This window comes from Chelon labrosus (genome assembly GCF_963514085.1).
Source record: "Chelon labrosus genome assembly, chromosome: 8".
NCBI classification, from domain to species: Eukaryota; Metazoa; Chordata; class Actinopteri; order Mugiliformes; family Mugilidae; genus Chelon; species Chelon labrosus.
In genome coordinates this window covers 28,441,959-28,452,066 of record NC_140358.1, presented here as the reverse complement: position 1 = coordinate 28,452,066, position 10,108 = coordinate 28,441,959, and the positions used below count along the sequence as shown (strand labels likewise).

Sequence of the window (10,108 nt, the reverse complement as noted above, 5' to 3'; positions counted from 1 at the left end):
GAGCTCCGGGTGGAGTGTGGCGACAAAGTAGTTCTGACAGGTAAGATGGTGCCCGGCCATTAAGACTGAAAATGAATCCTAAAATGGACTGGAAGCCAGTGTAGGGATGCCAGTACCGGTGTAATGTGCTCTTGTCATTTTTTTCCCAGTTATCTGTTTGTTTTATTTTTCCAGACATTTCCTGTCTAAATGAAATCAAAATAGTCTATTTTAGTTGCCATGCATTTTATTTCTCAAACAATTATTCTAAAATTGGCTTCATTAAATCATCTAGTTATCTTTTATTTTATTTGTATTACGCTGTCAAGTGTTGCAGGAGAAGAAGGACGCAAACGCAAAACTGGATGAAGAAGTCTGAGTGTAGCCAGCAAACAAACCCATGGATAGCAGATGAGGAATGTTTAGAAAGGTTGGACCGAGAAAGCAGTAATCAGTGGAATGCAATGATCGTCTCCACCACTAGATGGCACTAAAACTCACTCAATGGACCTTTAAGTGTTTTCAATATTTTTAAACCAGGACAATAGTTTCAGTTTTATGTCAGTGTGTTCAGACCTGAGCAATCAGATCATAAGTGTCCAGCTCTAAGTACCTGCGGTCAAACCAGGCATTAAAATGTGTCTCCACATGTGTCCCCAGCCAACACTATACTAAGTATTCAAATAAACACCAGCATCACTTGTGGAGCAGTAGAATATTATAACATCTGCTGTTTCTAATGGATCAGAACCATGAACAGCTGTTTGCTGCGTGAGCGTCTTGACTTGGGGAGATGATATTTATTTTGGAACAAGCTGTAAAGTCTCTCACACACAGATTATAACCGAACTCTGAAAACTACTTAGTACTTAATAACTAAACTAAGTACCAGGATCTTGGCGTGTCCCACTAAAGCTCCATCAGACCATGACTAACTGTTTTCACAACTAAATAGCTCCAAGTTATTTAATCTTGCCCTTAACAGCCCTCAAGGTTGCAGTGGAGGGTTTCCTGAAAGTATAACACCAGCAAATTATTTTTATCCCCTTATATTCATGGTGTGATCTGAGTTTTTGACATAAGATGCAATACTTCTCCATGTTAGGCAACTGCCTATTTTTAAATTCCATCTTAAAACAAATTTTTATTCTTTGGAATTAAATTTGAGAGGTGCTGTGTTGTTTGTGTGTGTGTGTTATTTAGTTTTTATGGTCTTTGTACAGCACTGTGGCCGATGTTAAATGTGCTTTATAAATAAATAAAATTGACATTGAAATAAAATGATCAAATAAAACCAAACTTTTTTAACAAAACAAACCATAACCTTTGCTAAAGCAGCATGTCTGTGAAGGTTCTCAGTCATCCAGGTCATGGTATATCCAAAAAAGGTTTTAAAAAGGCAACTGGACTTGTAGAGTTTGTTCAGAAGACGTTTCACCACTCATCTGAGTAGCTTCTTCAGTTCTGGTGGAAAATCTGAGGTTTAAATAGGAACTCCTCCTGAAAAAACTTTCTTGTTATGCTAATAACCAGAAACTGGTGCAGCTAATTTCCCTTAACGACTGGGTACTTACCTGTAGTGGAGGGGGGGGACTGTGTTGTCCCTGTCCTCTTTCCTATGAATGGTTCTCTAACGACTCTTGTCCGTCAGAGGCTCCAGTGTCAAGGTGTGAATGAGACTGAAACTTCTTGGGGACAGAAGTTAAAACTGTATTGTAAATAGATGGCAAATTAAATCTCAGTCCACCTCCTCTGTTTAGTGAAGGTTTTTCCAGTTTGACATAGATGGCTTCCTTTACTCCTCTTTCAAACCATCGGTCTTCTCGGGCTAAGATTTGGACGTTGTTATCTTCAAAGGAGTGTCCTTTGTCCTTCAGGTGTAGGTGGACCGCTGAATCGTTTCCTGATGAGCTGGCTCTCCTGTGCTGGTACATGCGTTTATGGATGGGTTGTTTGGTTTCCCCAATGTATAAAGCAGCGTTTCTTATTGGGTTAGAGTTTGGTCAATAACACCACCATCATTTCATCATTGCCCTGAACAAAAAGCCTTTGTGTCCCGTTGGTGCAGTCATGCAGCAGCAGCAGCAGCGGCAATGAGAGTCCTGCAGTAGGTCGGAAGCAGTAAATTAACTTCTCCCCTCTCCTTCACCATAACTGCTCTGCATCCTGTTTACCAAGTGTTCCTCTCTGCTATGAGCTATGTCCTTTGGCTCCTTGTGTAATGTACAGTATCAAATAGCTTCTCTAAAAGGAGCAATCATGCAGCACTCCAGGGGATGCTGAGCTCAGTAATTGAACATTCGCTGGGAAGCCGCTGACGTACAGTGTGACACCTCTGGGCTGGCTGAATGCTACCGTATGCACTGTGTTTCCATGTGCTTTGGCCTCGGTTATAAATATGTGAATGGCTTTGAATCCCAGCGGGGAGTTGTCCCAGTGCACCAGAGGTGATTGACAGATACCCCACCTCCTCAGTATTCAGGAATAAATCAGTATACTGCAGGACTCCAGGTGTAATTGAACTGAATATGGAGAGCTTTTCAGTCATCGTATGCATAACGCTGCTGCTTCGTCAGGCAATCATTCTTACATCATACCCTCTATTATACTGGTGGAGATGTGAGCCGGTATGAAGCTAGAGACTGTGACAGTGAAAATCTTTATGCGATGAATGATTCAGGAGAGGCTAGCTCTGTACAACAACGGTGTGGTGCTCTTCTTAGCGTCCCAGAATCTTAGCTCAAAGTAGCTCTTCTTATCTTCCTTGCGTCACAGTAAATAGTAGCTCTTCCTAGCTTCATAGCCTCCTAGCTAATAGTTGCTCTTCTTAGCATCCTAGCCTCTTAGCTAATAGTAGCTCTTCTTAGCTTCCTAGCCTCACAGCCAATAGTAGCTCTCCCTAGCTTCTTTTCTTTTAAGCATGCTCTCCGACATGTTTAAAAAGATTAGAGGACCAGTAGTCAGTTGTATGCAACCATCAACTTCACCACTAGATGTCACCAAATCATACACACTGGAGCTTTAAATTTATCAGTTCAACATTTTTAAACCAATACTTTTAGTAGCTTGTGAACAATAGTTTTAAAGACTCCAGTGGTTATTTCAGTGTGTCAGAGCCACATTTAATAAAAGTGTAATATATTGTTGTGTAGGAAAGGACCTGGATCTTTCACCAGTTTTTCCACAACTGAATAGCTTGTCCAAGAATCTCCCACTATGATTGGCATCTATATTTCACATGACACTTGTTCACATGTGTGACCATAATAATATTAACAAAATTATTAGTCTGCCCGCAATATCAAGGCAGAGGGTTTGTTAGAGGAAGAGGCTTTGCAAATAGTACAGCTCTAGAAATAGATTTTGTTTTATGTTCATATTCATGCTTTCACGATAAGTAGCAAGGGAGGGAGGACCCAAGTTAAAGAAACACAGTCATTAGTAAGTAAATCTAATGACAAATAACAGCCATAGATGAAAAAAATAAATAAATAGTGAAGACCAAAAACAAGACAAAAACTCACTGAACTGAAACAACAACAGGGAACAGCTTGACAGACAATGGGAAAGGGAAAAGCAGGGTTATATATATACACCTGGTCAGAGGAGTTAACGGGACACAGGTGAAACTAATGAGGACACAAGGAGAAACTAATCCAGCAATCAAAGAGGGGGAAACAAGTAGAAAGGAAAGTGAGACAAGAAACACCAAGAAAGTACTTACTACAAAATAAGACACAAGAAAAAACAACGGGGTAAATATTCATGCAACGTGCTGCAAGCTGCCAAAGAGTTATTGGGACTTTTTCAAACTTTTTGTAATTTTTAAATGTAATGCAATTTTGAATACAACATTAAAAGTTTTACAGTTACAAGCAGGGCTTGACACTTAGCATTTTCCCAAGTAGCACATGTGCTACTAAGTTGAAAAATCTAGTAGCACACAAATAATTTTAGGGGCACGATGAAAGTTACCAAATAATGTGTTTTTCTTTAATAAAGTGATATGAGGTCAACAAGGAGGCATTTATAAGCAAAAGCTTTTTAAGTTTTACTTATATTCTCTAAAGAGTGTAGAGAGAATAATACTGTAACAACTCATGTATTGTCAGTTATTTATAGGTGCAAATCTTCACAGTGCAACTGAGACAGTATTAAAACAAAAAATTCTCTAAAAAGTGCAGAGAATAATACTGTAACAAGTACTGACAACAGACTTAAGCTTATTTGGCCTGTGTTATAACATAGAACATTCATACAACAGGCAGAGTTCACAATGCCTATGCGATTTACTGTGTTTCACTAAATTATCTCGTTTGAAGTTCGCGTTGCCTGTGACATAAACGGACTTTCCAGCTGCTTGCTTCTGCGCTTTGCAGTACTTACATTAATTCGTTTTCGTAAAGGAGCCACGGGAATGTTTTCTGCCAGTCAGCATTAAACCTGTACTTTCATATTAATTGTCATATTAATTGTTGCTACAGTGTTAAAAGCTCTATCCATCTTTGCTTTTATTTTTATCAAGAAAAATTGGTGCACAGCACCTTTAGAAAAATAGCGCTGTCTCTGTAAGAAAGACGGTAGTTCTTGATTGTTGATTGTTTTTGAAGTTGTGCGTGGCTGTGGATTTATGCCGCTGAACTGAGGGCATGTTGCAAATATAAAGTAAAAATATATAAAGATGAACGTTTGTCTTGCTGTTTGTTTTGGAGTTGCAACGATGGATGAATGTTTTAGACTAAAATTTCAATGGCACGTGATCTACCCGCACTACCTTCGAGATCTACCGGTCGATCGCGATTGATGTAATGAGCACCCCTGCCATAGATACTCCCTCTGCCTTTAACCGCCTTCCGCAGCACGTCGGCAAACACGCTCACTATGTGTAAATCATGTAATCTGCATTCAAGTGCACAACCGGCCACAACCTCCAAACGTCAGCAACACATAATAAAACATTTATTGAACGGTAAAATTCGGTAGTCGCACACGTGCTACTAATTGCATTTCACAATTCGCACTGAACTATTTTTTACTAGCATTTGCTACGAGGTGCTCGCACTGTCGAGCCCTGGTTACCAGTAAGCTTATTTTGAGCCAAAGAGGGTGAGATTAAATCCAGTGTATGCCAGTCAGGCAATTTATAAAGGAAAAGTTGAGAATTTAAATAAACTTTTAATTTTGTTCCACAGTTTCACTACTCACCGTTTTCAAGATGTAATTGACATCAGGGAGGTCAGCTGATCCAAGACTACAGGTCTTAGAGTGAGTAGTGAGGGTATTTTATACTTAAGAGAGTGATTAGTTGTTTTGAGGATGAAACTTACATAAGGGAAGCCAGTAGAGCGAAGAATAAAAGTTTTACATTTACATGTGAGGTTGTTTTGTTCTCTAGAGATCTAATTGCTGTTTGTGCTGCCAGCGGTTGAGTTATGGAGGGCTATTTTCAATCAAACGTGTCTCTAAACTGACCATCAAGTTGAATCAAAGCTTCTCTGACTCAACACAAACCGGACATTAACACTCTCTAATAGACGCTGTATCAAACTGCATTACATTTGCAAGCGTTCCTGTTATTTTGTCCTCCCTTTCTCTCCTCAGCCGATGAGAGGAAACTCACCGCAGTGTGAACATTAAGGACAACATTTGACTGCAGGACGCCGTCTCCCTGTCAGACCTCTGCATCGCCGAGCTGCAAACCAACCACCGTGCTGGAATGTAATTGCCATTCAGCAAATATCTCGGTATGCGCGCTCGTAAACTCCCCCCGCCGGAATAGTAGCTCAGAGACGTGCGGGGAGTATTACTCACCATTACGGCTCGCAAATAAAACCGAAGCGTAATAAAAGCGATCCTTTAAAAATTCATGTGAGCCGAGTTCAGCTAGGAGGCTGAGCGCTGTAGGTGGGAGGGGGGGGGGGGGGGGGGGGGGGGGGCGTGTGAGGAGAGAGGGTGACGGGGGTGTAAGTATGAGGCTTTGTCTTAAATTATTCTGGTCATTAAGCTGCATCAGCACCTGTGTGTCACGGCTTTCTGCCCCCGACTGTGTGAGTGTGTTGTTTGTGTGTTCACATGACTGTATGTGTGTGCATATGCATGGTTAGCTATACGGCTATAATATACCTGTGCTGTTGTTGTGAGCATATGTTTCACTGGGTAGAGTGCACCCTGATGTTTGTGCATCACATACGGCAGGGGTCGGCAATTAAGTTTGGCCTCGGGCCAAATATTTTCCAAGCCATTACATGGCGGGCCACAACCAAAACAATGGCTAATATAATGAATTAATAGGGGAGGAGGGGTGATAATGAAAATGATAGGCGATCTTGAAATGACGGAGCAGACGCACTGAGACATTCAAGCGGGCTGATGTAGGTTAAATTTGTGGACTGACCATTGGGGGCGCTATTAATTATATGCCTGTTTGTTAAAAAAAAAAAAACAAAAAAAAAAAAAAAAACATTTCCACTTGTTGCTGTTAGCTGTCCGAAAAAATGGCACTATCAAAACATCGCAAGAGAAAAGTTGACAGCGAGAACAGGATCTTTCATGATGAATGGACAGAGAACTATGCCTTCATCCTCCCCAGTTTTGTTAATGCAAAGCCCACATGCCTGATCTGTAACGAGGGTGTCTCTGCATGCAAAGAGTACAATATTAGACGGCACCACGAAACGAAGCATGCTAATTTCAAGGTTGCATTCCCTCAGAAGACAGAGGCACGAAAGCGCAAAATCGAAGCCCTGAAAGGTGCTTATGCACACAGCAACAGGATCCTGGTGCGAGGCCTCACATCCCAACAGAAGGTAACTAGTGCATCTCTGAAAGCGTCCTGGGTGCTCGCAAAGCACGCCAAGCCATTCACTGACGCAGAGGTCTTCAAGGAGATGATGGTGACAGTTTTGGAGGAACTTGATACCAACAAGTCGATGGATGATGTGATCGCGTCAGTGAAACAGATGTCGCTCTCTGCGAGGTCCGCTGCCCGCCGCATAGAAGCGCTGTCTGATGCGGTGCAGGGTGCAATTGTCGACGGTGTCAGTCACGCAAACTACTTTTCCTTAGCCATTGATGAGAGCACTGACAACACAGATGTAGCCCAGTTGTGCGTTTATGTGAGATACTTTGATGAGAAGGATTTCAAGGAAGAGCTGCTGTCTCTAATTCCATTAGAAGGGCACACCACTGGAGATGCTATATTTGCGAAACTGGAAGAGTTGTTTCAGTTGCATTCATTATCATTTGAGAGGGTTAACCTAATCGTGACAGACGGGGCTCCTGCTATGGTGGGAAAGCACAGAGGTCTGGTGAGCAGGCTGAAAGAACTCGCCCCCCAAATGCACGGGCTGCACTGCCTCATCCACCAAAGTGTCCTCTGTGCCAGACTGAATGGCGAGCTAAAGAATGTTATGGACAAAGTGATGAAAGTCATTAATTTTGTCAGAGGTACATCAAGCACCCAGCATAGGCTTTTCCGACAACTTGTGGCTGAGTCAGCAGATGCCGCCCACGATGACTTGCTGCTTCACAATGATGTGCGCTGGTTAAGCAAGGGGAAAGCACTGGATCGCTTCTGTGCGCTACTGAATGAGATCAAAGCGTTCCTTGGAATGAGCAAGAGCAAGGCAGCAGCTGACCATCTTATCCTGCTGGAAGATGAAAAGTTCATGTCCAATGTAGCGTTTTTATCTGACATATTTGGCCACCTAAACCTGCTTAACCTTCAGCTACAGGGGAGAGACAAAACCATCGTGGACATGGTTGAAAAACTGGAGTCATTCACGAGGAAGCTTGAGATACTTGAGGCAGACATATCTGCCGGCAGGCTCCTACATTTCAGCACACTGAAGAAGACAGCAGGAGAAGTGACGGAGCTGATGGTTGACTTCATCAAGAGGCTACGAGCCAACTTCACTTCTCGGTTTGATGACTACTCCATCCCAAAAGACATCATTGACTTTATACGTGACCCTGCAGTAAAACCAGCCGACAACTTCTCTTCCCTGGCGAAAGAAATTATCCCCTCTTTAGATCAGGCTGCGCTGGAAATGGAAATTATTGACTTCCAAACCACCTCAGTTGTGCGAGATGCGCTCAGAAGTGCGGAGTCCGTGAGTGCCTTTTGGATTGGCCTACTATGCTCCGAGGAATACAGCAACCTCAAGAAAGTCGCACTTTACATTCTGACAATGTTCCCTTCCACCTACGTATGTGAGTCGTCCTTCTCAGCTATGAATGCAATAAAAACGCACGAGAGGAATAGACTGACTCACCAAAATCTCGAGAACTGCCTGAGGATTAAAGTGACGTCTATTTCACCAGATATCCAGAAAATAGTGGCCAGCAGGAGATGCCACTTTTCACACTAGGTGAGTAATCTAAACCAGCTATTGTGTCTAAAATCTGAACTGTAGCCTATTTTTAATGAATGTCTCGTTGTAGGCTAGGCATAATTCAGGCCTACAGTAAATGTAGCACGTCTGCTCTGTCGTTTCAGGGGCCGAGCACTCCAGCCCATGGTCGAGTGGATTCAGATTTTTTGCTCTGATTTGCTCCGATTTGACAGTGCAATGCATTGTTATAAGTTTACATTTTTGGTGCCACCACAGTCATAGAAAGGCCTAGCCTAAATAACACGCACGCTACGTTTGAAATTCGTGTTTTACTTTTCACAGTTCTATGTACGTAAATGCCTATGTTTGATGTCTGGCTTGTTTGAAGAAAGTCGTGTTTTAATTTTCACAATAATATGAAGCCTGTCCGTTGTTTGAATGACAACTTGTGTTTTAGAGACGAGTTTGGAGTTTCAGCACCAGGCACTGTCCACTGACTTCATTTGTTTTTGCATGTTGAGCGTTCGCGCTGCACCTCGCTGATGTGCGTATTCACTCTCGTATCCAGTTAAACAAATACGCATTTAGATTGAGGAAATTTTTCTGTTCTGGAAAATGAAGTTTCCAAATAAAGAGCATTTTTGAGACTGGCAGTCCAATTTTTAAAAAGTATATTTTATATTTTTATTTTCTTTCTCTAGTTCAAACAATCTCACGGGCCAGATGTCTTTGCTTGCGGGCCACATCTGGCCCGCGGGCCGCCTATTGCCGACCTATGACATACGGTGTGTTCATACATAAAGCATAAGCGTCATGTGTTCATACGTTTGTTATTATCTGAGTGTGACAGCAGCTGTATGTTCTGGATACATCAACGTTTGTACGCATGCACACATGTGGACATATCTTCATGCTTGTCATGAATAATGAATGTGTGTGTGTGTACCATACAGCTGTTTATGAAGATGGACAATGTGTCCACATGTCCTGCCGTAGACAGAAGTGAAGCCACAAATCTGGGGATTTGGGCGCCGCCATCTTTTAGTGTTGACACTCATTTGGATCATACTCCCACTGGTGAAAATGCAACTGATAACCCATGTTAGGAGCTTGGAGCCTGAGTCTGAGCAGTACTGTCTGAGAGTGAAGCCACCTACTCTCTAGACTCACTTGCGTTTGGTTAACACTGCACTCTTGAACATACATCAGCATTATAATAAAGCTTGGTACATATACGTTGCAAGAAGTCAAAGTTCGTTCTGGCCAGGTCATTTATACCTCACGAGAAACTCAAGTGATGAACTCTGGGGAAGTCCTCATAGGCCCCTCCCACTGCAGCATGCGTCACACGAGCTAAGCATCATGGGAGATGCTGGAAATTATTATTTTTGGGGTTCTCCAGTCTTTCTGACGATCATGTCTGTCGGATCATGGTGTTCATTCGGCAAGCACCCAAAAACAGCATGCCGATCTCTACCCAGGAGAGATTAGCGCCCACACTGCAAATATTAGCATCTAGGAGCTCACAGCGTGACTGCTAGCATTTCCACTTTTCCGCATTAACCACGCCCACTTCCAGTTTCTGAATGTAAAAATGTATTTGATGTGTACTTATATTTTAGTTTGGCCCAAGTCCCTTCCACTAACATGGAGGAGGTGGAGCTTATGACCTATACTGCAGCCAGCCACCAGGGGGAGCTTTAAATGCTTTGGCTTCACTTTTGAGGAGCTGTCATGGCGTCCACTTTTTATACAGTCTATGATTTGGATCCAAAGCCAGGTAGTGTTTAAGAGGT

At 42.4% G+C, this 10,108-nt stretch overlaps 1 protein-coding gene across 1 annotated transcript; it reads left to right on the top strand.

Annotated features, from left to right (window-relative positions):
- Positions 1-6,473: 6,473 nt before the first annotated feature.
- Positions 6,474-8,348, top strand: LOC311491853 (SCAN domain-containing protein 3-like; the record flags this gene model as incomplete). The annotated part of the gene is made up of 1 exon (XM_084549891.1): positions 6,474-8,348. One exon carries the CDS (start codon positions 6,474-6,476, stop codon positions 8,346-8,348), a length of 1,875 nt encoding a protein of 624 aa, XP_084406017.1.
- Positions 8,349-10,108: the final 1,760 nt, after the last annotated feature.